Raw genomic sequence first — 27,156 nt, forward strand, 5'->3', positions numbered from 1 at the left:
GTGAGGGGCAAAATAAAGTGTCCAAATTATTTTTTTTCAATTTCTTTTAATTTTCTGGTTCAAATTCAACGAAAACACATCGTAATCATTTTTAAAATATTGTTTATTATGTTCTTTTCAATTTTTGTTAACGTTGCGCTGGAAAAAAAAGAAAGTTTTTCTGATAGATAAAAAACAGTTAATATTCCAAAAAAAAACAGGGGCAAAATAAAGTGTCCAGATCAGTACAGCTTCAAATAATTCAAACTGAAGGCAAACAAGAACGAGTTAATAATGGGTATGGCCTCCTTCAGCCTTCAACCAGTGCTGCAAATTTTCAGTGTCAGCTTTCAATATTCAATTGAATTTATTGCAGTGTATCGGTCAGTTCAATTCCAACTAGATTCATACGAGAATGAACAGAAAGCTCAGTCCTGAAAGCTCTCTGCACACTCATTCACCAATCAGCAAAATCGGTGCTCAGTATACATTCAGGCTCTTTGCAGGTTCATGAGGTTATCCAATCTTCATTTTCAGTTTCATGCTAACATTACTGAAAGTGAAAAAAGCTCCATTCTATTATCATTACGTTTAGTTGAATGGTGACAAAGATTGTCGACTCGCTAGACTTGCGGAAATTACATAATTACTGCTGAGATTGTCGCTATTTTTGAAGGATTGTGATAAAAAATACGTCTTTAACAAATGATGTAAAGGGGTGGGAAGGTTTAGAAATGAGTGTTCGGGTTGGTGAGACGAATGTTGGCGAGGGAGCGTGCGGGAAGAATATGGGGGACAAAACTATGACAAAATTATGACTCAAATATGACAAAAAGTTTGCAATAAAATGATGACAATATGACAATATTTTAACCAAAATATGACAAAAATGACAAAATTATGGCAAAAATATGATAACTTTCATTAACAATTTACAAATATAACAAAATTATGACAAGCGTGGTAAAAATATGACGAAAATATGACAATAAAATGACAAAATCATGTCATACAATTGGGATAAAAATCAGACAAATTTATATATTTGAAAATTTCAAATCAAAAGAACAAAAATCCAACTATGTCGTCAAATTATGTAAAAATAGGACAAAGTCATTAAATATTACAAATTGATTGTTGTCATTTGTACCGCATTTATCATTTTATTGACAATTTTTGTGATAATTTTGTCGTAATAAAAAGATTCATGTAATGATGTTGTCTTATTTTCATCATTTTCATTTATTGATGAACAAGGTTTCTAGAATATTAGCCATCTTTTTGTTAAATTTATGTCATATTTATGTCATATTTGTCAAATAATGTCATAATGTTGAAATTTTTTTGTCATATTTTGTCATTGTATTCTAAAAATTTTGCTTTATTGTGTGATATTTGTCAAATTTTTGTAATATTTTTATCACATTTGTCAAATTTTTGTCTCATTTGTCGGATTTTTGTCTTATTTTTGTTGTTTTGTCATTATATTGTCAATTGTTTGTCATATTTATGACATAATTTTGTCATATTTGTTAGATTGTTGTCATTTTATTGTCAAATTTTAGTCATATTTGACAGATTTTACTCATACTATTGTTATTATTTTGTCATTTTTTCCACACATTTATCACATTTTGTCATTTTTTGACCACATTCGTCATGTTTTTGACATATTTGTGAGTTTTCGTCATATTTTTACTTCATTTGACATATTTTTGTCATTATTAATTGCCATAAATTCAATCCTCAAGAAATTTAGATTCATCCGTCCTCCTGCCCCCCGTTTTAAATAATCGTATAGTCTTAAAGCATTTCAAGTCGTGTTTGCTTTTCGCACCCCAATTCACAGTTTGCAAAAATGTCGAAAACAAATGCTTGCTGAAATTATCAGCAACTTTCTCTGACACTGATGGAATACTTAAGCTGCAGTCACTGACCGAACGCACTGAGTGACAGAAACGCCTAAGCGAAAGACGCTTTCGTAGCAGTCGAGTGAAACAGGTTATTTCGGGTTAACGAGTGAGCTTTCAACTGACTGACAGACATACTCACACAGCTTTCTGTAAGCACGAAGATGACCGAGCCGATCAGAAGCTTTTATATTTGTTGACTTTTCTATTCCGTTCATTTCAGTTAAAGCTTTTTACACTGATAGAAAATCATAGTCAGTATCATTCCTCCTTAAAGAAAATTTGCAGCACTGCCTTCAACACCTCCTGCAAGCGCTTCGGCACACTTTCAACAAGGTTGTGCAAGTGTTGTGGGTCGAGTTCGTCCCACGCATGCTCCAGGGCATCAAAATAAGTACTTTTATTTGTCACACCAGTCTTATCAATCAGAGCATCGAGGATGGCCCACAGATTTTCGATGGGGTTCAGATCAGGACTTTGTGAAGGCCATTCAAGGGGTTTGATGTGGCAGGAACGGGAAAATGACGTCATCAGATTGGCCGTATGCTTCGGATCGTTATTCTGCTGTAAAACGAAGCGCTCTCCGAGGCCCGTCTTGATGAGGGATACCTCGAGGTTTTCCGGCAGGATATTGCAATATGACTCAGCTGTCATGATTCCGTCAATTTTTACCAAATTGCCTACCCCACCCCAAGAAACGCACCCCCACACCATCACGTTACTTCCTCCGTTGATCCGTGCTCGATACCAATCGAAAACGCTTACTGAAGAAGATAGTAAGTTGCTATCGAAATACCGGTATCTGAACTTTTCATTTACCGTAGTTGAATTAAAAGGAATCTTTCGATTGCTTTGATTCAGAGGAAAACATTGTTGTGGGCCGACGAATCCAAATTTGAGCTATTCAACCGGAAGAAGCGGGATCATATGTGGCGCAAGTCGAGTGAGGAGCTCCAAGACCGCCATATCCATGGAACAGTCAAGCACGGAGGAAGTAACGTGATGGTGTGGGGGTGCTTTTCTTGGGGTGGGGTGGGCAATTTGGTAAAAATTGACGGAATCATGACAGCTGAGTCATATTGCAATATCCTGCCGGAAAACCTCGAGGTATCCCTCATCAAGACGGGCCTCGGAGAGCGCTTCGTTTTACAGCAGAATAACGATCCGAAGCATACGGCCAATCTGATGACGTCATTTTCCCGTTCCTGCCACATCAAACCCCTTGAATGGCCTTCACAAAGTCCTGATCTGAACCCCATCGAAAATCTGTGGGCCATCCTCGATGCTCTGATTGATAAGACTGGTGTGACAAATAAAAGTACTTATTTTGATGCCCTGGAGCATGCGTGGGACGAACTCGACCCACAACACTTGCACAACCTTGTTGAAAGTGTGCCGAAGCGCTTGCAGGAGGTGTTGAAGGCTGAAGGAGGCCATACCCATTATTAACTCGTTCTTGTTTGCCTTCAGTTTGAATTATTTGAAGCTGTACTGATCTGGACACTTTATTTTGCCCCTGTTTTTTTTTGGAATATTAACTGTTTTTTATCTATCAGAAAAACTTTCTTTTTTTTCCAGCGCAACGTTAACAAAAGTTGAAAAGAACATAATAAACAATATTTTAAAAATGATTACGATGTGTTTTCGTTGAATTTTAACCAGAAAAATAAAAGAAATTGAAAAAAAAATAATTTGGACACTTTATTTTGCCCCTCACTGTATGATAATTATAAATTTTGTCATAATTTTTTTTGTGAGGAAAAGAGAAAAGTCAGGGACTTAGTATTCCTATTTGGATTATTCGAAGAAAAAGAAGTATTCGATATTATACTGACAAGCCACACCTAAACGGGATAAAATACTTGATTTCAAAGAGATTTTCGGCGCGTTGATTTCTTTGAACATCCAAATTGAATTGTGCGCGACGAAGCATTCGAGTTTATTGCTTATGTGCTTTTTGTTAACTGTTCGGAGGTTCATTGCATACTCGAAGGCGCTTATTGCACTCACTAAAAATTACGATTCAAAGATGTTTTCATGAATCCGGGATAATTAGGAGAGGTATTGAAAGTTTTTGTATGTTGTATTTCTTCCATATTTCTTCTATATATAAGATGCGGTAAACGCAGTTAATATACTGGAACAAACAAGTTCATTTTTCTGATTAAATGGCTCTCATAAAAAAGAGTACATTTCCCAAAATTTCACAAAAAGTAGAGTATGCCCGAAGTACGCCGAAGTACATGCTGGCCTGCGGATTCGAGACCGACCGAACCCGATTGTCCAGTAATAACAAGGTCACGATTGACGGCGACGAGCTGGAGATAGTCGAAGACTTTGTCTATCTCGGCTCACTGGTGACCGCAGACAATGACACCAGCCGTGAGATCCGGAGGCGAATTATCAGCGGAAGTCGTGCCTACTATGGACTCCACAAGCAACTGCGGTTGAGAAGACTTAGCCCTCGCACGAAGTGTGACCTGTATATGAGGCTCAGAATGGGGGTAGGGGATGACCTGTATATGAGGCTCATTAGACCGGTTGTTCTCTACGAGCACGAGACATGGATATTGCTCGAGGAGGACCTGCGTACACTCGGAGTATTCGAGCGACGAGTGTTAAGAACCATCTTTGGCGGCGTGCGGGAGAACGGAGTGTGGAGGCGACGGATGAACCACGAGCTCGCGCGACTCTACGGCGAACCCAGCATCCAGAAGGTAGTGAAGGCTGGCCGGATACGCTGGGCGGGACATGTTGCGAGAATACCGGACGACTGTCCTGCAAAACTGATGTTCGCTACGAATCCGGTAGGAACAAGACGAGCGGGGGCGTAACGAGCGAAGTGGTGGGACCAAGTGGAGCGTGATCTGGCGAACGTTGGGTGCCCGAGAAATTGGAGAACGGTTGCCATGGACCGAGTGAATTATAGGAATTATGTTCGTTAAGTTATGTCGTGAGACGGTATACTATGTAAATAAAATAAATAGAGTACGCCCATTTTTCGATCAAAAAAGAGTACATGTACTCTTAAAAGAGTACGTATGGTAACCCTACTCTAGACAGTTACAAACGTGTGTATTTAAAAAACTATTCATTTGATCGAAAAAGTTTCTATGGAGCAAATGAAGGTGTTGATATGACATTTAATGTAAAAATATTAAATAAAATTATCAATGTTTCAAGAAATACTCTTACTTTTCATAAATTTTGTTTATCTTTGCACACTTTTTTTTAAGTCATGTACTGATCTCTTATTTTTACCACAGAAGCAAAACCTTTGCAAAATCATGATATTTTACACAAACTCAACTGGAAAATCAATTGGAATCTGGTTGGAACCTTTTCATGAGTAGGCATCTCGAAGAATTTGATTTCTTAAATCCAGTTTTAACATAAATTTCTTTGTCCATAAGAACACATCTGTCACATTGCGTAAAAATCGGTTGCACAGATTGCGATCTATTGAACTGCTCACTATTAGTTTTTTACATGGTGTCTACTAGTCAGGCATCACTTTTTGCCTGCCGGAAATGGATTTATTGCATTATTTAAGGGGTCTGCATTCAGTTATCCTCAATAACCATAGACTTTTTACCATATTTAAGATCAAAGGTTCCACTCTGATGCTTGGTTTGAACTTCGTGTGGATCTTAGAGGGGCTACTTATACTGCTTAACCATTTGGCCAAAAAAGACAAGATGGTCCTTTTCATAACCAACACAACGCTGCTAAAGTTTTGCATATCCGATCTCTAGTTATGTAGCTATCACCGAAATGAAGTGTCCGGATACTAAATGATTATAGCTTTATAAGACATGAAAAGGGTGTTTTTGATTTGCATATTTTGGCTTTAAAAAAGGGCATTCAAATCCGATTTTTCGTGTTTGGGACTGATATTCAAGCGAAAGCAGAAAATTTATGATAAATTTTCGGTACACCCTGAAAGTTTTGAAAACAATATTCACTTTTGTCAATCCACACTGCGGGGCAAGTGCAAACGATACCATCGGGGTAAGTGCAAACGTACCTTTAAGCTATATAACATCAGCCATTTCAGAGTTTCATCTCCAAAATGGTTCAGCATTATATTAGAACGGTCTGAAGGGATATCCAAAGATTTGTAACTGAACCGGATATTCAAAATTTTGTAATTTCTTGGTAAATTAAGTTCTTCTGCATAAAATTACAGTACGCTAAAATGCAGTCCCGAAAAGTAATTAATATTGCAGGAAAACAGCAAATATACCAAAAAAAAGTTGTTAAGACATACCGGAACATGTTTTAAATTAATTTTAGGACCGATACACTGACCCATCTATGAATTAGTTTGGAAAAAAGCATTGCGTTTGCACTTGCCCTCATATACGGGGCAAGTGTAAACTTAGATTTTTTTCACAAAAGTACCGTTGCTTTTTACCATTTTTTTTATATTTTTCGTTTCCAACGGGACCTTGTTGAGAACTATTTTAGTGATGCAATGAACGATAATTGATAATTTTTGAAGTTGAAAGTTGAACTATAGTAAAATCCGTTTGCACTTGCTCTGGTGTACCTCATGTTTATTTGGCATAGCGGCATTTATTGAACTCAACATGCACGTTCGGTTCGTGGAGTCGAATTTTCCGGATTTTATCGTAAATTATAGTGAAAATGCCGAAGGAGATTTAAGAAGGGAAAGATTTCCTCATCAAGGCTCGCCAGAAGGATACCCGATACCTCGTTATTTCGGTTGACGCGAGTACGCTTCATTGAGAAGCATAACTCAGATGTGATACATTTTATAAAGGAACTTTATTCGACATAATTGTGTACAACACTTTCGTTAACTCAAAAAAACTGAATTTGTAGAATTTAGTCCAGTCGTTTCTGAGAAAGAGACTGCCAAATTAAGGTGTTTCCGGACTTAGATTTCTTCGCGATCCTTAAAATGTTAAGAAATTGATAAATCGTAGACTCACTATTTCATGATGAAACTCTCCGTGTTACACCACTAGCTCTGTTAGTTTAATGTGATATTTTAGCTCATGCCAACGTTTATGTCAATATACCTATTAGTACCTAAACCTATTCCAATCCATCCCCTTTGAAAGCTATCGCATAAAAAAACGTTATCGAAATTATTACAATCCCAAAACTGCAGCAGCAGCACCAATAAGAGGGAAACCGAACTTTAACCTTCCCTGCCGGGCCGCCGAATATGGCCATGGCATGCATCCGAAGATTGTGAAGATTTTGCCGGTCGCTTGCTTGCTTGGTTGGTTGGTTGACCTTTTCCGATCCTTTGCCGTCATGGACACACGAAGAACACGCTGCCAGCTAGAAGGTCGACTCCAATGACAGAATTCGACCCCTGCCCTTCCCCCTGCTCCATGCAATTGTGACGTCGTCATGTTCTCGCGTCGTCGTCGTCAGGTTGAGCGGTGAACGATTCAAAAATTCATTCAACCTTCAAACATTTGGTGGCTTCAACTGGGTTCCGTTGCGTTTTTTTTTGTGTGTTTGCCTTCGGTTCCTTTTTTGAGATGTAGCTTTCAAATTGTGCTTTTGCACTTTTACCTCGTGCTCCCTCAAATTAAAACAGCGATATGGCTAGTAACGGGATAGGAGCGAATGTATCAATGCTACTACCAGCTACTGGGAATTGTTTCGGTTTTATCGTTCAACTTTCCCCAATGTGGTTAATGCTTTGACCTTTTTGGCCATTTCGTAGGAGTTATATTTTTTATAACAAGTTTTTTTCGAGTTCGTTTTTGCTGTATCCCAATAAATAAAGATAGAAATAATGTAATCACATGTTGTTATCTGGATTCTCATAAAGCCCCATTATTAATTTTTTGGTAATCTGTGAATGCCAGAACTATAATAATAAATAATGTTCTCCAAAAAAAAATATCGAGTCCTTATTAAATTAAAGACAAAGAGAAAAGCAAATCGAGTACTTACATTTTGTACGTTCGCTTCCGAATTTTCGCCAGAACACGTAACTTGTAGGTTTTGTATTTAACTCTCCACACTTTCTGCCTATTCTGCGGAAAACGAGTAGATCCGTCGTTTTTCACCCCCCGATCTTCGTCACTTTCGTCTTCCACACTAATCTGACCCATAGAAACCGAAGCCTGAGGCTTCCTTTTAAACTCTCTACCCCCCAAATCAACAACTTCAGCCACATCGTCGTCTTCTTCTTCGTCATCGTCTTCCTCTTCATCGTAATCATCTTCCTCGTAATGTTCTTCCGCGTAATGATCTTCTTCATCATCCGTATAATCGTCGTCACGTTGACGCTTTGCAGTGGCCCCACTATTTCCACTTGGACCGGCTTTTTCGAAACCCTCCCTGGGAGCTACCACTTCCGTTTCATTTACCTCATCATCACTGTAACCCTCTTCGTACGAACTAACGTCCATCTTATCTTCACCCGAATCTGCGTCCACTGTTTCATTCATCACCCGACTGACGTCCTGATCATCACTGTCCGGATCATCGTAGTAATCTTCTTCGTCCTCCTCTTCCTCGACTTCATCCTCATCATCGTCGTACTCATCCTTAACCGCGGCTGCAGTACCCATATCGTCATCGTCATCATCGTCGTCGTCATCCAAATCTACCGTGACGATTTCCTGGACCGCCTTAGCAGCGGTCGTCGAAGTTACCGAGGGTCTGTACGAAGCAATTTCCGTTGGCCTTTTAACCGGAGATTTTTCTGGCGAGGAGTCTTCGATAACGAACGATTCCGAAACCCTTAGTTCCAGCATATCGTCACTGGATGCGGACGGTTTGAGGAGATCGGCGCTAGAGGGTTGCGAAGAAAGTGGCGTTTCCGAATCTGCTTTCAAGGATTCTGCTGCATCGTCTTTCGTTTCCGTGGTCGGAAGCTGCTTCTCGGCGTCTTCAATGGAAGCCTGTAAGCATGAAGACGGAAACACAATTGAGTTAATGGTTTTTTAGGAAAATCAGAAAGTTTCAGGATTCGGATAGCAAATTCATATTTCGAAATTGAATTCAGAAATCAAATTGAGATTAAAGATTCGAATTTCAGATTCAGATTTTAGGTTCCGATCTCAGGTTCCGATTTCAGATTCAGATTCAGATTACTGGAAATGAGTCTATCAGGAAAGGGTAGATTATAAGTTATATTACATTAAAGTTTAAAACAATGAATCGGGAATCGAATATTCTAAATCGCATGCTAATGGTTATTATTCCATTTACTCCCTTTTCAACTTTTATCACACCATTGTTTATTAGCATAGCAAAATAAACCCCGATTTAATACACTTGACCGAGGATTGTAGTCTTTCTAACAGTCTGTAAATCATATTTGGATACATATGACACAAAATAATAAACAAATAATAGATTTATAAATTCTGTATTATGATTAAAGAATTTCGAACAAAGCAAATCCAAAAAGATTTTAAGAAATTAAACTTCAAAACTTTTTAAAGGATAAAAATATTTTGAAATAATCACAATTTTCATATAAATAACATAATTTGCAACTTATTGGAGATTTTTGAATAAATTTTGCCAATTTTGTCATTTTTGTCTTTTTTGCCATTTGTGTCCTTTTTTAAATTTTGTCAATTTTGACAATTTTGTCAATTTGGACAGTTTTGTCTATTTTGTCTATTCTGTCTATTTTGTCAGTTTTGTCAATTTTGTTAATAATCGACAATAATTTAAAATAATTGGTAGATTTAATAGATAGATAGATAATTCTTAAAAATTTTGAAATGTCGATATTTTCAATTTTGTTATCTTGCCATTTTTGTCAAATCTTTTAATTCTGTCAATTTTGTCATTTTTGGTATTTTTGTGATTTTTGTCAATTCTGTCAAAATTTTGACAAAAATGACAAAATTAGACAAAATGGCAAAATTTTTGTCATTTTTGTGAATTTTTGTCATTTTTTGTTGATTGTTTAAATTTTATCGAGTTTGTCAATTTAGACAGTTTTGTCAATTTGGTTTCTTTTGTTAGTTTTTCCAATTTTGTCAATTTTGAAATTTTTGCCAGTTTGGTCTATTTTGTCGATTCTGTAAATTTTTCCAATTTTTTCAGATTTGTCATTTTTGTCATTTGGGTTATTTTTGCCACTTATGATATAGTTTGACAATTTTTTAAATTTTGTCAATATTTCAAATTTTGTCAAATTTGTCATTTGTTTGTCAATTTTGTGAGTTTTGTTATTTTTTTTTAATTTTTATCATTTGGGTCATTTATGTCGTGTTTTTCATTTTTGTAATTTTTTGAATTTTGACAATTCTGTCAATTTGGACAGTTTGTCAATATATTTTATCTATTTTGTCAATATGGATCATTTTGTCAGTTTTGTAAATTCAGGGTTGCTAGCGATTTTTCGTTTTGGAATTCCAAAGTTTTTCCCGGTTTTTTCCAGGTTTTTTCCCGGTTATAAATGATGATTTTTCCGATTTTTCTTATACTCGTTATTGATTTAAAATCATGGCGAATAAAAAGAATAATATAAAAGGCTTAAAATTTCTAATAATTGTATCCTAAAACTTGTAAATCGATTAGAAATCATGGGAAACACTTCGGCGTCTTGTAACACGTAGTCATTTCGTTTCAAATTTACAGGCTTTCATGATTTTTTTAAAACAAATCTTACGAACTGGGCATCTATTCGTTGGTTAACTCAACAATTTCAACAATTTTGCAAAAAAATAGTCCGGTTAAATTGATCTTGAAACTATGATGTAGTACTTTTCAGCCAATATAAATTTTCTAGAATTTCTATAGAGTTCTAGAAAAAAAAGTATAATTTTTAAAAAAATATGTGAACAATACATCGAAACATATTTAAGATCAACTTGAATGGGGATTACAAAACTTATAATCATCATATTGCCGGAAAATATTCAGTTATTTTCTAAATCCAGTTATATTTTTTTGTACAAATCCAAAGAAATGTTATTGAAAAAAATGTTTTTTAAAACAAAACAATGAATAACTATAGTAACAGTCATTTGAACTAAAGATTCGTGAAAATATAGAAACCGTGAGTTTAAGATATTTTTTTTTATCAGGGTTAAGACCTTAGATTTCAGAAACTATAAGCAACAGCTTAACGTTGAATGAATTAAAAACTTAACACTTGCGATGTAATGTTTCCTTCCTCAGACCAATTCAAACGAAATACACAACAACAACAGCATTGAAATTTCTGATGAATTTCTGATAAAAAAAAGGTGTAACTCTGCTTAAAAACGTCTCACGCTGCCAAATTATTTGCTTTTTGGATAAAATAATTTAATGAAATATGAATATCGAATACTGAATAATTTTACGTCGAAACTGAAACTGGTACTGGTACTGGTAACCTGGATGTGCGAGAAACTTCTGTAGTGAGAGAAAACAACAAGTCTCAAGATTTGCAAAGCACAAAACCTCTTCAAGTGAGAGTGTAATTCCTCCATAAGCTAGAGTCGTTTTCCAGACTAGACCAAGGAAGTTAGAGAAAATAACACTTTTGTACCATGTTGAAACTTACTCAGAACATTTCGAACTGATGCATGAACTGGTGTCAGGTAGATTTTTATCAAATACAGTTGAATTTCTAGATCACTTTAATTCATTTGTATGTTGCTGACCCTCTTTTTTTTTTGTTTCGATTATAGTCGTTTTACCATCTTTATGGCATTCGCGACTTTATCAACGTTACATTTGGCGGATCGTTATTGAAAAACTTATCCGGTACAACTGTGTTCGATGTTTACTCTTGGGCTCGAACTCGTGGACATCGGCTCAGGAGACAACAGGCTTGCCAACTGAGCTATATCACAAGCCCTGCTGACCCTCTATAAAAGAGAACCTGGTTAAGTTAGAAACCTCTTTAAGAGAGGAACAAAGTTCAGTTTTGTCGTTAATAGTTTCATTATTAAATCAATATCATTTGAGTTATGCTTGTAAGTGTAGCACACTTACACGCGGAGAGCGAAAAAATGAGATAACTCGTATTTCTCGCAATAAGTTAAAAAAGTGATAACATAAACGCTTATTTTACTTATGAACGAAAATAAGCGATTATGAGATAAATCTATATCGAGACTCTCAAAAATACTATTAAATTTTGAAATAATTCTAAAAATATTCTTGAAATTTCGTGACAAAAAAATTCAAAAATGTCAATTTTCCCGGTGAGATGCCGAAATTCCCGGCTTTTTCCCGGTTTCCCGGTGACGTGATGAAATTCCAAAGTTTTTCCCGGTTTTCCCGGTTTTCCCGGTTCGCTAGCAACCCTGTAAATTTCATCTATTTTGTCAATTTTGCCAAAATGGTCAAATTGGCTAATTGGACAGTTTTTTTCTGTTTTATCAATTTTGTCAATTTGTTTTGTCGATTTTGTCGATTTGTGCAAATTCGCAGATTCCACGACGATTGTTTGATATTTCACGCGAACACAAACGATTGTTGGCGAAAACAGTAATAGCAACAACAAAAACCCCCTCCAATCCGGTTGGGGCCGAGTAAATGGCCTGAATTTTGTACAAACAGCACCATACACCATGCCACGGAAGGTTGTTTGTACAAAATATTTCGATCCCGACCGATTTTACTCAAACCGTTTGCGCAATCATTTGAGCATTGCCATATACGATGCAAATGGTATTCAGACAGAATTTCATCGCATTTGTGCAAATATTGTCTAGTCTATAACCCGCTTTAGGGAAGAATGACTCTCGCAGCAGAGGTGCCAGGTGTCCTGATAAATCAGGATTTATCGTTTTTCACCTTATTCATGCAATTTAATCAGAATTTGTGGTGTCCTGAAAAATCACGGTTTTTTGTTCTTGGTGTCCTGATTTTTGACAAAACCTCCTGGCATCCCTGCCTGGCAGTTAAACTTCCTTGAAAAAAACCAAACTTTGAGGCTTGTGATATAGCTCAGTTGGGCTTCCTGAGCCGATGTTCGTGAGTTCGAGCCCAAGAGTTTAAAAAACGAACACACACATATAGGATCTCAGTGAAACTTCATGTTTCTTTGAAGAGATCTAATTTACTTAACTCTAAGGCGTACATCTTTCAAGGATATTATGGCTAGCATCTTACAAATGCTAAAACCACGAGACCACAGAAAGAGTACTATATGTGCCGTGATCGGGATTCGATCTCATGGACTCTGGCTTAGAAGACTGGAACGCTCTCCTCTAGGCCACGACCGGCGGCATTAAAGTTAAAGACCGGGGGCAGAGTTGTCGGACTATTCCATTATGGAGCCCGACATCAGTTCTACCCGGAACATTTCATCAGTGTTTTCATTACTCCATCACACACAATCCACATAAAATAAACACACACTTTGCTTACGAAATAAAATTCATTCTATATTTGTCAGTCACACCGTTAACCACGTTGTTTCTTTTTTTTGGTAATCGCGAAAAGTAATGGAGGGGACTCGATTCACGCTACAGAAGCTCGGAAACAACAATAACACGACTGGACGCTTCAAGGTCGAGTTCTTGCTCGTTCGGAAGGAGCTCTGGCGATACGTGGATCCAGGAGTAAAGACGGATACAAAGCGTGGAGGGCAGGAGACGCCAAAGCAAAAGCCACGATTGGCCTATTGATTGAGGATAACCAGCACGGATTGATTCGCTCATTGATGACGACCAAAGTTACTTGGACGGCGCTCCAGAACCACCACCAGAAGACGACCCTAACCTCAAAACTGTCGCAACTCAAAAGGATTTGCAGTAAGCGATAGGTCAACGGAGAAGATATGGAGGAGTTCGATAGAGGGTAATGAGAAGGCAGACTCTCTGGCAAAGGTGGGGGCGATGGAAGGCGACACGTATCAGCGTGAAATCGCCTTCAACGAATTTTACTTTTTAGTTCGAAAAAACTCTCTTGTCAACTGGCAGCGCAAATGGGACGAGGATGACCAGGGTCGGTGGTTCCACTCGATTATCCCAAAGGTAAGCCTTAAACCATGGTTTAATAGATTGAACTTGAGTCGGGATTTTATTCGTATATTTTCCCGTCTCATGTCCAATCATTGTTCCTTAGACGCGGTACTCTATCGTTTTGATATTGCTGGCAGCAATTTGTGTAGTTGCGGCCAAGGTTACCACGACATTGAGCATATTGTTTGGTCGTGCGAGGTCCATCTTGTCGCTAGAACGAATTTGATAGACTCCCTTCGGGCCCGAGGAAAACCACCCTATGTTCCAGTGAGAGATGTGCTGGCTGTCATTGACTTGGACTACATGTTTGAAATATACCTTTTCCTAAAAGCTATTGATCTTCGTCTATAATTCTTTTTATTTTCACATTTCCCCATCTATCTTCTATCTTTTCTTCAAAAAGTGAACTAGATATAAGCACAAAATTGTAATCAAACAAAACGAGTTTGGCTCCTTAAAGCCTAAAGGTATGAGCCGTTTCAAATAAAGAAATTACAAAAAAAAAAAAAGATATGGAGGAGCACCTGTTCGAGATGGAAAAGCTGTTTGCTTGTTTAGCCAACGCCGGACAAGAGCTGCAACAGAATCTCATGGTAATCTTGAGAAGTCTCCCCAGCTATTTTGACACGCTAACGACAGCTCTCGAAAGCAGATCGGACGAAGACCTCACGGTCGAGTTTGTCAAGAGGAAGCTACTCGACGAGGCAGTTAAGCAGCAGGGATCAGCACTTGGCACGGTGCTGCAGATTAGCCGCGACAGCAGAAAGAAGAAGCCTTTCGCCAGGCATAGGCAGAAAGAATGCAGCAAGCTGGTTTGCGACAAGGAGGGGGAATCAAAATCCCAAAGAAAACCATCAAGCCGGAAGAAAACCGTTTCGTTTTCTTTGGCTACCCGTGGTGTAGCTGTAGTAAACGCAAGTAAGCCGTGGATCGCCGACTCCGGTGCGACAAGCCAAACCGTCGCCGACCGGAAATCGTTTTTGGAGCTGAAGGAAAGTGCGGCCAGGTCTGTCGAGCTGGCCGGACGGTAAGGATGTCAAGGTTTGGTGTGAAGTGCCCTGCATCGTCGAGTGCGTTGACGAGCGAGGCCACCGTCAAGAATTGAACGGATCTGTCCCTGAACTTACATTCGGTCCGCGCGCTGGTTGAAAAGCAAGCTACTATAATTTTCGACGCAGCTGGCTGTCGGATCATGCGAGGAGCAGTCACTATAGCAGCGACAACTTTGAAAGACGGGCTGTACCACATCGAACAACCACAAAGCGTCGTCATGTTGGCAAGCGACCATCACGACAAGGACTGTAAGCACGTTTGGCACATTAGATTAGGCCGGAATCCGAAAGCGATAAAAGGTAAGTTGCCACGTATTACCTTCCCCAGCGAATCGACGTCTACGTCAGCTGTTCCTATGGATCTGGTGCACACGGACGTTTGCGGTCAAGTTGACACAGCGTCGGTCAGTGGCTATCGGTATTTTATGACGGTCATTGATGAGCACACTAGATGCTGCGTGATCTTCCTATTGAATGAAAAATCAGAAGGGGCAGCGAAAATAGAAGAATACGTCGCTCGTGCCAAGACGCTGTTGGGTCGTTCACCGAAAGCCATCCGTTCAGACCAGGGCGGAGAGTACAGCAGCAAGCAGCAGCGGTCGCCTACAGCCCCCAAAAGAACGGAATTGCGGAACGAAAGAACCGTTCCCTCATCGAGATAGTGCGCCGCATGCTTTTCGATGCAAAGTTAGGGCAAAGTTACTGGGCAGAGGCGCTTAGCACGGTACATCCAAAACATTCTGCCTATGCAACCTCATGACGTCACGCCCTTCGAGCTCTGGGATGGTGTGTAACCCAAGGTCAATAACTTGAAAGTTTTCGGCTCCAGCGCTTGGGTTCACATTCCTCAAGTAAAGAGGAAGAAACTGGATGCCACAGCTCATATATTTTATTTGGTAACAAATCAACGGATCACATGTTGATCCCAATGGTTAAATGGATACAAATCAAAACAATTAAAATTATTAAAAAAAGTTTACACAAATTACCTTGACCTAAACGCTATTAAATTTTTTCTTCTAAAGGAATCCCTCGATGTACCGAAATCAAAATGTTCAGAGTAACGGTTGAACGTCTTGATCACGCCGATCAATGCACTATTTGCCCTGTAGTTGTTTTGACGAAGGGGAGTGTAGAGCTGTAAACTCCGGTTCCGTAGTCCTTGAGGTCTGACACTAATGTTGATTGATTCCAAAAGCGAAGGACAGTCAATTTTCGATGTCAGGATATCGGAGCCAAACAAGGCCCGTGTGACAGCTCGACGGGCTTGTAGCGTGTCTCGCATAAACCGTCGTTGTAGAGCTTCGATCCGATCAGCACCACTCTGATAGAAAAAGCTCCAAACTGCCGATGCATATTCCAGGATGGAGCGAACGAGGCTGCAATAGAGGCTTTTCAAGCAGTATACGTCTCTGAAGTCCTTCGTCACGCGGAAAATAAAGCCTAAACATTGAGAAGCTTTATCCACTATATAGTTTGTATGTTTCTTGAAGTCAAGTTTTTGATCAAGAATCACACCTAAATCTTTGATGTGGTTCACACGGGCAATTAAGTGGTCCGAAAGGAAATAATCGGCTGAAATGGGATGCCTTTTGCGCGAAAATGTTATGATGGAACATTTATTGCGGTTCAACGCCAGGCAATTGTTGTTGCACCAGGTAGCGAAAAGGTCGAATTGCTTTTGTAGTGATGCAGTGTCTTCGGGGCCTTGCCCAGAAGCTGATATTCATCAATACTTATGATATGAAATCGCTTGGTACATCTTTGTACCTGAAAATAATCACATTTTTGTGGATGATGGAAAGAATAAGAGAGACATGAGCTATCAAAGAACGAAAGAACATAAGCCGTAAATATCATATTTTTTTCGAAAAAGATACAACGGCTCACCGGCAGAACTTGAACCTGCAATCTCCGCTTCAATACAACGGCGCGTTTGCCAATTTCAATTCATCGGTTATTCGCCGGAGCACAAGGCATACCGCTTCTTGGACAGAGCCACCCGTCAGATCCACTTAAGCCGAGACGCCAAGTTTTTCGAAGACGAAAGGGACTCAAGCGTAGTAGGTACCTCCAGTGGAGATCACCATATCGACAGGGAAGCGGAATTCGATTCCATTTTGCAGAAGGACCCAGTTATCACAAAGCAACAAGGCGAAGAAGAAGATACTGAAGATAGCGATAGCCTGTCCGACGGCAGGGCGAGAGTGACCCCTAAGAACCGTTAGTAGGCAGAAAGTTAACACGGCGCACGATAGGTGTACCCCCTGAAAGGTTCGACCCTGCCGCAGTTGTGGTGAAGCATTTCGAAGAAGAACCCCGCAGCTACTCTGAGGCTATCAAACGACCCGATGCTGCTGTCTGGCAGGTAGCAATGCAGGAGGAGATAAATTCTCTTCAAAAGTACGGTGGGTTGGTCCAATTGCCACCTGGAAACAAACCGGTAGGATGCAAATGGAATTTTAAAAGAAAACAGGAAGAAAACGGGCAAATAGTGCATCATAAAGCAAGACTAGTTGCTCAAGGATACTCGCAAAAATACGGCCAAGATAACTACGACGTCTTTGCCCCCGTCGTACGACAGGCGACCCTACGAACAGTGCTCATGTTGGCCAGCAAGCAACAGATGCTAGTCAAGCATGACATAGAGATGTTAAAACGACTATTAGGCCGGAACAAATTTCAAATCCTTCTTTTGTCACACAGAGTTGAAACATCGCGAGGGGGGGGGACAATAAAAAATAATGCGAAAAACAAATAAATTGGAATAAATTGCACAAAATCTTGCATGCAAAAAATTGCATGCTATATCATTGCACAAAACCTATAAAATAATGAAATTTTTTATTGAAAAATTCAATAAAATCAAGAATACACATGGTGAAATTTCTTCCATCTTCCAAAATTTCTTTTTTGGTCTTGTAATTTTCCGGATACTTAAATTTTTTATCAAATTTTCCATGGAATACTTAAAGCTTTATTTATTTCCCCCTTCGGGTTTATGGAAATGTCTAAGGGGGGGGGGAGACAAAAGAAGAAATTGATATTTGTTCCAGCCTTATTGGAACCAAAAAAAAATTCAAGTTAACTGCTAGTTTCGCCTTTATGAAATAATACGCTAGATTTGTTACATTACTGACTGACAGCAGCTAACCTTCCTATTGTGAGGCCCATTTACGATTGTATCACAGCTTCCGGTAAACCATTATTTTGCGTATTTATTTCGGCGATACGATATTTTGCGTATAAACGAACCTGTTTGGCGGTTTGCAACACTTTGCGGTTTCTCATTTGGCATTCATCCCTTTTGGCGATTTGTAACGCTACGCGGTATCCCAATTTCCGAATAATTCTTTTTGACGATATGGATAATTGGCAACTGTGTCACTTCGCTGTTCGATTCAAACGTTTAAAAAGGCGTCGGCGTCCTAGTAATATGGATTGGAACTACGAGGATGTGCTGAGGGAATCTCCCTAGCTTTGGGTAAACCTAGAATCATGGGGCTTTTCTATAGATCTTTGAGTAAACCTAGAAAAACGAGGATGTCTTAAAAACGTATACCAGAGCTAAAAGGCTGCCTCCTCAAACTAGAATGATGTATGGTCCTTCCACTTTGCGCTAGGACCGGGCTAGAGGATTGTTCCTAGTATTATATCTTTCGACCTTCACTTCCAAACCCCTTTCGCGGAGTTGTTTTAAGTGAGAGGGAAATGCTCTCTGTATTGTTTATAATAATAATGCGTTCACAATGAGTCTGATCGAAGTAAATAAATAGATCAGTCTTAGACTGGAGTTGAAACATCCAAGAAGTGATTTTTGCTATATCATCCGAAAGTTAATAGTAAGTGAATCTTCCCTAACTTCTTAGTCGTACACTTTACCTAGCTTTGGGTAAACCTAGAAACACGGGGCGTTCCTAGGTCTTTGAGTAAACCTACAAAAACTGGGCCGTCTAAGAAACATAGGTCAGAGCTAAGAGACTGCTATTTACACTGCGTGTTCGAACAAGAATGTAGTATGGTCCTACGCTTTGCGTTTCGAAACAACAACAAAATATTAGGATACAACTTTTGCTCAGTATATTTTTGATAAGTATCTTACCGCCAAAAACAACACCGTCAAACAAGGCCATTCCCAAATGTCCTCTTCATTTTTGAAAGTAAGAGAAATGAACTTATTTGAGAAATAAATATTGAGATTATACAGGACCAAACCAACGACCGGAATGTGAAACTTGCGGTTCCTATCTAACTATCGAACATATACTAGCGGAATGTCCAGTTTATGAGTCTCAACGTACAGCGAATAATCTGCCCGTCGGAGTACGTAACATCCTGGGAAACGAAGAGGAGATCGAGAACAATTTGTTAGAGTTTTTGCGAGCAACAGAATTATTTAAGCTTATTTAATGTACCATTTTGCTTATATTTTGTATCTTATATTTTGTTATTATCCTTTCAAAAGAGGCGAATGAACTAATTATTTAAAGCCTCTATAAATAAATCAATCAATCAATCAATCAATCAAATAAATATTGAGAAAAAAAATCACTATAGTATTTTAAAATATGGATCCAAGTTGAGTAAACCCCAGAGGATATTTGAGGTCTTTGGAGTCAAAGGAGTGTAAGTGCATTAAAGCTAATTTCAAAGTTTTTGTGTTTTGGCCATTTTACATTTATTTTTCGAAAATTTATATTTTTCTTCCAACCGTAAAAGTGTATAAACAAAATTCTAAAAATCCGAAGAATTCACCAAAATAAAATTTTAAATATGGAGAATTGTTTGGCAATTTAAACTTAAAATCGACAGATTTTGCACTTATTCCCCTTTGGCTTTAAGGGCCTCATTGAAATAGAATATTGGTGAAAATAAAGATTGAGGCGCTGTCTCAAGAACTTCAAATCAGTTCGCATTCAAATATGATAAGTAAGGTACACCGGGACAAGTGCAAACGATCAACTTTCCTCTGTTACAAAAAAAAATTGTTCTTCTAGAAGTTGTTGTTTATGCCCAAACAAACAACCTGACATAGGTAAACTAAACTTTCTTGCCCCATAAACGGGGCAAGTGCAAACTTAGATTTTTTTCAAAAAAGTGCCGTTGCTTTTTATCAACATTTTTTAATTTTCAACTTTCAACAAGAATTTCTTGAGAACTATTTTAGTGATGCAACGATAATTGAAAATTTTTGAAGATTTTCATATTTTTCTAGGACATGTGAAAGTTAAACTATGGTGAAATACGTTTGCACTTGCCCCGGTGTACCTTATACGAGATTCGAGTTATTGTTTGAAAGTATCAATATCGACTTATCAGCTTAATATAAGTTATTTGTCTTACAAGGATGAACCATCCTAGAGGATAAAAAATCAGGACAAACGACATTTTTGGCTTACCTTATCTTGGATGACATGTTCCTCGGAATCCACGGCATCCTCAAATTTATCATCGGACGGTTCCTCGATCAGTTCCGATTCTGGCTCAACCGGCTTGACCTCATCTCCTGATGTTGCAACCGGTTTGCCGATCGCCGTCGTTTCACTGACCGACTCTTCCGGTGCATTTGCTTCCCCGAATTTGGCCTCCGCACCAGCGGATCCGTTCGATTCCAAAACGGGAACTTCTTTTCCCGTCTGTCGATTCACTTCGGGAGACGCTTCTTTCACCGGATCTTCGGTCGCCGGTGTGGAATCCATGGCACCGGAGGATTCTTTTAGAGGATTATCGCTGAACACAATCGGTCAATTCTAAAACAGAACGAATGTATGACAAATATTAGGGCAACGACGCTTAAGTGATTTTCAGCTCGGAAATTGGACCTTGCATAAAGAAAAAAATATTTAATAGGACTGGTACTGCGCTTACTGATAAGATAAAGGGAGAAAATTTTATTGAGTTCAAATTACTGAATCAAACCTTGAGTTTCTTCTTTTTCTTCCACCGCCGCTCGAATTACTGGTGCTGGTTTCCACTTCGCGATTTTTTGCACTTGCAATCTGCAATAAGCCGCTAATTTTTTTCCTTTTCTTCAATGAACTTATAGAAACGAAATTCGCCGCGTAAGCCCTTTTCCAACTTTTAAACCTTAACCCGACACAATTTTACAAACGTGGCGCTCGCGACAACCCGATAAAGATCGCTTCCGACAGCTTAAAAGTAATCTTTTCCTCCAGAATCAACTGGAATCGTCCGGCAAAAACTCAGAATTTTGAAACGCGACCAAGAGACGAATCACTTTTTAACTTTCCGCGAGAAGCAACGCAGCACCATCATCACCGTGACCGCACAGGAAAGAAAAAAAAAGACCGAAAGCAGCGAGCTGCAGCCGCAGAAGCACCACCAACAACAACAAAGTTGCGTGATTTTTGTACTAAAAAAGCGGCGTTTCGAAATGTTTTGACAGCGGCAACTGTCAAAATGGTGGAGATGGATTCTAATAAATGAACTATATTTTAGTACATGTTACTAGGTGGCAGCACAATCGGTAAATTTTGTTATGTGTTTCGTGAATCACTTATGGAAAAGATTGAAATTTGATTGGATAAATTAAGAAATAAATGAATCAAAATATTTTTTTTTGCTTTTGTTGCTTGGAGCATGAACAGGGATACCAGGTGTTGGGGATTAAAAAATCTGGGCATTTTGGAAAAAAAGATAAATACTAACAAATTTGTGTTATCGACAGCAAATGAATTAAAAGTAGTATTCTGTAAAAGCTTGGCATCAGTTGATCAATGAATATCTGTTGTTTTTAATTTAGGACGTAATATGACTTTCTCATTTTTGAGTGCAATTTGGTTTTTGCGTCGTTTGCCGTTCTCGCTAACTTTCCGCAACTCAGTTCAGAGTGGCGGCTACTCAGTTGTCACTAAAGCCGCACTTACTCAGTTCTGACTAAACGGCCTTTACTCAGATCTGACTAACTGCCCTTTTCGCGACTTCTGAGTCAGGGTTACTCAGAATGCGTGAATGATTTCGGGACGGTTTTTCACCGGATTTTTTATACTTTTTTTTTTTGTTGTTTCGATTATAGTCGTTTTATTATGTGTATAGCACCAAACCGAATAGCGACAATAGGAATAGCGACGGTTTTTTTCTAGCGAGATTCCTGTCATTCGCAGGTTTGCTTTTCTTTTTTCAGTCCAGTAGGCGATTTCCATCTATTTTTTTTTTTTTTTTTGTAAATTCTTTATTTGAAACGGCTCATACCTTTAGGCTTTAAGGAGCCAAACTCGTTTTGTTTGATAACAATTGTGTGCTTATATCTAGTTCACTTTTAAAGAAAAAAGAAGATAGATAGGGAAATATGAAAATAAGAAGAAATTATAGACGAAGATCAATAGCTTTTAGGAAAAGATATATTTCGAACATGTAGTCCAAGTCTCTCACACCCAGCACATCTCTCACTGGAACATAGGGTGGTTTTCCTCGGGCCCGAAGGGAGTCTATCAAATTCGTTCTAGCGACAAGATGGACCTCGCACGACCAAACAATATGCTCGATGTCGTGGTAACCTTGGCCGCAACTACACAAATTGCTGCTAGCAATATTCAAACGATAGAGTACCGCGTCTAAGGAATAATGATTGGACATGAGACGGGAAAATATACGAATAAAATCTCGACTCAGGTCCAATCTATTAAACCAGGGTTTGAGGCTTACCTTTGGGATAATCGAGTGGAGCCATCGACCCAACTCATCCTCGTCCCATTTGCGCTGCCAGTTGACAAAAGAGTTCCTTCGAACTATGAAGTAAAATTCGTTGAAGACGATTTCACGGTGATATGTGACGCCTTCCATCGCCCCCACCTTTGCCAGAGAGTCCGCCCTCTCATTACCCAATATCGAGCAATGTGAGGGGACCCAAACGAAGGTGATGGCAAAGCAACGTCTTGATAAAGCACTCAGAGTCTCCCGTATCTTCCCGAGGAAATACGGTGAGTTCTTTCCTGGTCTTATTGAACGGATTGCTTCAACAGAACTGAGGCTGTCCGTTATAATATAGTAGTGTCCTACTGGCCTTGAAACGACGCTGTCCAACGCCCAGTAAATGGCTCCTAATTCTGCGATGTATACCGAGCATGGTGGATGGAGATTATATGAGGCAGTAGCTATTTCGTTAAAAACTCCAAATCCCGTTGATTCCTCTATAAGCGACCCATCTGTAAAGTACATTTTGTCAGCATAGACGTGTCTATATTTAGCTTCGAAAATTCTTGGAATCAGAAGTGGACGGTGCGAATCAGGGATTCCACGAATTTCTTGCTGCATAGACAAATCAAACTGGACAGAAGAATGATCGTAGTCTGGGATGTAAACACGAGTTGGAGAATATGAAGAAGGATTAACCTGCATGGACATGAAGACATGGTATATAGACATAAATCTGGTTTGAAGATTTTGCTCAAGAAGCCTTTCAAAATTTGCGGTCACCAATGGGTTCATGACCTCACACCTGATGAGGAACCGGAGTGATAACAAATTGAATCGATCTTTTAGTGGGAGTATGCCTGCCAAAACTTCAAGACTCATATTATGCGTAGAAGGCATACAGCCCAAAGCGATGCGGAGACAACGATATTGGATACGCTCGAGTTTGATGAGATGAGTTTTAGCAGCTGACTGGAAACAGAAGCTACCATATTCCATAACTGAGAGAATTGTTGTTCGATACAATTTTAAAAGATCTTCTGGGTGAGCTCCCCACCAAGTGCCAGTGATTGATCGGAGAAAATTGATTCTTTGTTGGCATTTTCCTTTCAGATACTCAATGTGGGCTCTCCAGGTACATTTGGAATCAAACCAAACCCCAAGATACTTAAAACACCTCGATTGAGTGATCGTTCTGCCTAGGAGATGAAGCTTAGGTTGAGCAGGTCTACGCTTCTTAGAGAAAACAACCATCTCCGTTTTCTGTGGAGAAAACTCAATCCCAAGCCCCAAAGCCCAGGTTGACAATCTGTCTAAAGTATCTTGTAAAGGTCTGTGCAGATGAGACTCAGTAGATCCTGTGACAGACACTACACCGTCATCTGCAAGTTGTCTTAGTGTGCAACCTTCGGAGATACAACTGTCGATGTCACTTACGTAAAAGTTGTACAAAAGAGGACTCAAACATGAACCTTGCGGGAGGCCCATGTAAGAGGTCCTTCTAATTGAAATATCTCCGTGAGCAAAGTTCAGATGTTTCTCACAAAGCAAGCTGTATAAGATGTTGTTCAATAGGGGAGGCAGACCCCGGGAGTGCAACTTGTCAGACAAAACCTCTATTGAGACTGCATCAAAAGCTCCCTTTATGTCTAGAAACACCGAAGCCATTTGCTCACGTTTTGCGTACGCCATTTGTATCTCTGAAGACAGCAAAGCAAGACAATCGTTTGTCCCTTTGCCCCTTCGAAACCCAAATTGAGTATCTGAAAGGAGACCATTTGTTTCCACCCATTTATCCAATCGGAACAAAATCATTTTCTCCATCAATTTCCGAATGCAAGACAACATCGCTATTGGACGGTACGAATTAAAATCGGAAGCTGGTTTCCCAGGCTTTTGGATGGCAATAACTCTCACTTGTCTCCAATCTTCGGGAACAATGTTATGCTCCAAGAATTGATTAAATAAATTCAACAAGCGAAATTTGGCGGCATCCGGAAGGTTTTTCAACAAGTTAAATTTGATTTTATCAACTCCCGGAGCTGAATTGTTACAAGAGAGGAGAGCAAGTGAGAGTTCCATCATTGAAAAGCTGGAATCCAGATCGCATCTGTTCGGAGACACACTTCGGATGATTTTTTGCACTGGTGTGGAATCTGGACAGATTTTCCGTGCGAAATTGAAAATCCATTTATGCGAATGTTCTTCACTTTCGTTCGTGTGAGAACGATTACGCATGCTGCGTGCCACATTCCACAAAGTGCTTAAGGATGTTTCCCGCGACAAACCTCCCACAAAATTACGCCAATGCGCACGTTTTTGGCTTTCTTACAGAAAGGCATAGGGAACGGTCAGTTGGGGATATCATTAATTAAGGGTCCAAGACCCCACTTTATAGGTACCAATCGACTCAGCTCGACGAGTTACGATGATGTCCGGGAATTTGTATGTTCCATAAAAACGTTCTTAACACATTAACTCCTATTCTAGGTTTCACGATTTTGATGAATTTAGTATCAAAAAATTGCATTTTTTTTCCTGTAGGACCTATCTCAAAACCAAAAAAAAACAAAATTGTTTAAAATTTTTCTATTCCATAGAACATATCATGCTTACGTTGGCTCCAAAAAAGGTAGCCATTTGCTCAGCAGCAGTAGCCAGCAATCGCTAAATTAATTACAAAGGCGATCAAAAATTTGACAAAAATTTCATAAAACAGCAGAGAATCGATCCCACGACATCTAGCATGAGAGTTTAGGAGGTTAACCCCTTGACCACTAATGAGCGTCGAGATACGTGGCTCTCAAACTTTAACAGTTTGAATTATTTGGATTATAAATGAACTCGTTGAATATAAGTTCGTTTATCCTCCAAAAAACGTACTGGGCACCTTTTTGGCTTTCTTACAGAAAGACATAGGGAACGGTCAGTTGGGGATATCATTAATTAAGGGTCCAAGACCCCACTTTATAGGTACCAATCGACTCAGCTCGACGAGTTACGATGATGTCCGGGAATTTGTATGTTCCATAAAAACGTTCTTAACACATTAACTCCTATTCTAGGTTTCACGATTTTGATGAATTTAGTATCAAAAAATTGCATTTTTTTTTCCTGTAGGACCTATCTCAAAACCAAAAAAAAACAAAATTGTTTAAAATTTTTCTATTCCATAGAACATATCATGCTTACGTTGGCTCCAAAAAAGGTAGCCATTTGCTCAGCAGCAGTAGCCAGCAATCGCTAAATTAATTACAAAGGCGATCAAAAATTTGACAAAAATTTCATAAAACAGCAGAGAATCGATCCCACGCCATCTAGCATGAGAGTTTAGGAGGTTAACCCCTTGACCACTAGTGAGCGTCGAGATACGTGGCTCTCAAACTTTAACAGTTTGAATTATTTGGATTATAAATGAACTCGTTGAATATAAGTTCGTTTATCCTCCAAAAAACGTACTGGGCACCTTTTTGGCTTTCTTACAGAAAGACATAGGGAACGGTCAGTTGGGGATATCATTAATTAAGGGTCCAAGACCCCACTTTATAGGTACCAATCGACTCAGCTCGACGAGTTACGATGATGTCCGGGAATTTGTATGTTCCATAAAAACGTTCTTAACACATTAACTCCTATTCTAGGTTTCACGATTTTGATGAATTTAGTATCAAAAAATTGCATTTTTTTTCCTGTAGGACCTATCTCAAAACCAAAAAAAAACAAAATTGTTTAAAATTTTTCTATTCCATAGAACATATCATGCTTACGTTGGCTCCAAAAAAGGTAGCCATTTGCTCAGCAGCAGTAGCCAGCAATCGCTAAATTAATTACAAAGGCGATCAAAAATTTGACAAAAATTTCATAAAACAGCAGAGAATCGATCCCACGCCATCTAGCATGAGAGTTTAGGAGGTTAACCCCTTGACCACTAGTGAGCGTCGAGATACGTGGCTCTCAAACTTTAACAGTTTGAATTATTTGGATTATAAATGAACTCGTTGAATATAAGTTCGTTTATCCTCCAAAAAACGTACTGGGCACCTTTTTGGCTTTCTTACAGAAAGGCATAGGGAACGGTCAGTTGGGGATATCATTAATTAAGGGTCCAAGACCCCACTTTATAGGTACCAATCGACTCAGCTCGACGAGTTACGATGATGTCCGGGAATTTGTATGTTCCATAAAAACGTTCTTAACACATTAACTCCTATTCTAGGTTTCACGATTTTGATGAATTTAGTATCAAAAAATTGGATTTTTTTTCTTGTAGGACCTATCTCAAAACCAAAAAAAAAACAAAATTGTTTAAAATTTTTCTATTCCATAGTAAATATCATGCCTATGTCGGCTCCAAAAAAGGTAGCCATTTGCTCAGCAGCAGTAGCCAGCAATCGCTAAATTAATCACGAGGCGATCAAAAATTTGACAAAAAAACATCAAACTAGTGCAGAGATATGATCTCACGCCCTGAAACGTGTTAGACCAGAGAGCTAACCACTAGACCACCAGTGAACGCTTGATATATCGATGTTCAAACTAAAACAGTTTGAAACATTTTTAAAAGTAAATTTCATCCCGGTGTCTTGGCCTGATTTTTTGTCCCATCACAGCAAATGGCATTTCTATATAGCAAATGGT

The 27,156-nt window shown here is 39.0% G+C and overlaps 1 protein-coding gene across 5 annotated transcripts in view; it reads right to left on the reverse strand.

The window, feature by feature from the left end:
* The window catches only part of LOC129743939 (midasin-like), a 155,764-nt gene extending 134,607 nt beyond the window's left edge, over window positions 1-21,157 (reverse strand). For 2 of the 5 annotated variants that reach the window (XM_055736184.1, XM_055736187.1), the window contains exons 1-3: window positions 20,785-21,157; window positions 20,265-20,615; window positions 7,833-8,788 (exon numbers count right to left, since the gene is read on the reverse strand). In XM_055736184.1, coding sequence (XP_055592159.1) covers window positions 7,833-8,788; window positions 20,265-20,564 — 1,256 coding nt within the window. In that variant the 5' untranslated portion in view covers window positions 20,565-20,615; window positions 20,785-21,157. The remainder of the gene's footprint in view (window positions 1-7,832; window positions 8,789-20,264; window positions 20,616-20,784) is intronic. The other 3 variants (XM_055736186.1, XM_055736183.1, XM_055736185.1) reach the window with 2 other exon arrangements.
* Between the last annotated feature and the right edge of the window lie 5,999 nt (window positions 21,158-27,156).

This window comes from Uranotaenia lowii, chromosome 2 (genome assembly GCF_029784155.1).
Source record: "Uranotaenia lowii strain MFRU-FL chromosome 2, ASM2978415v1, whole genome shotgun sequence".
NCBI classification, from domain to species: Eukaryota; Metazoa; Arthropoda; class Insecta; order Diptera; family Culicidae; genus Uranotaenia; species Uranotaenia lowii.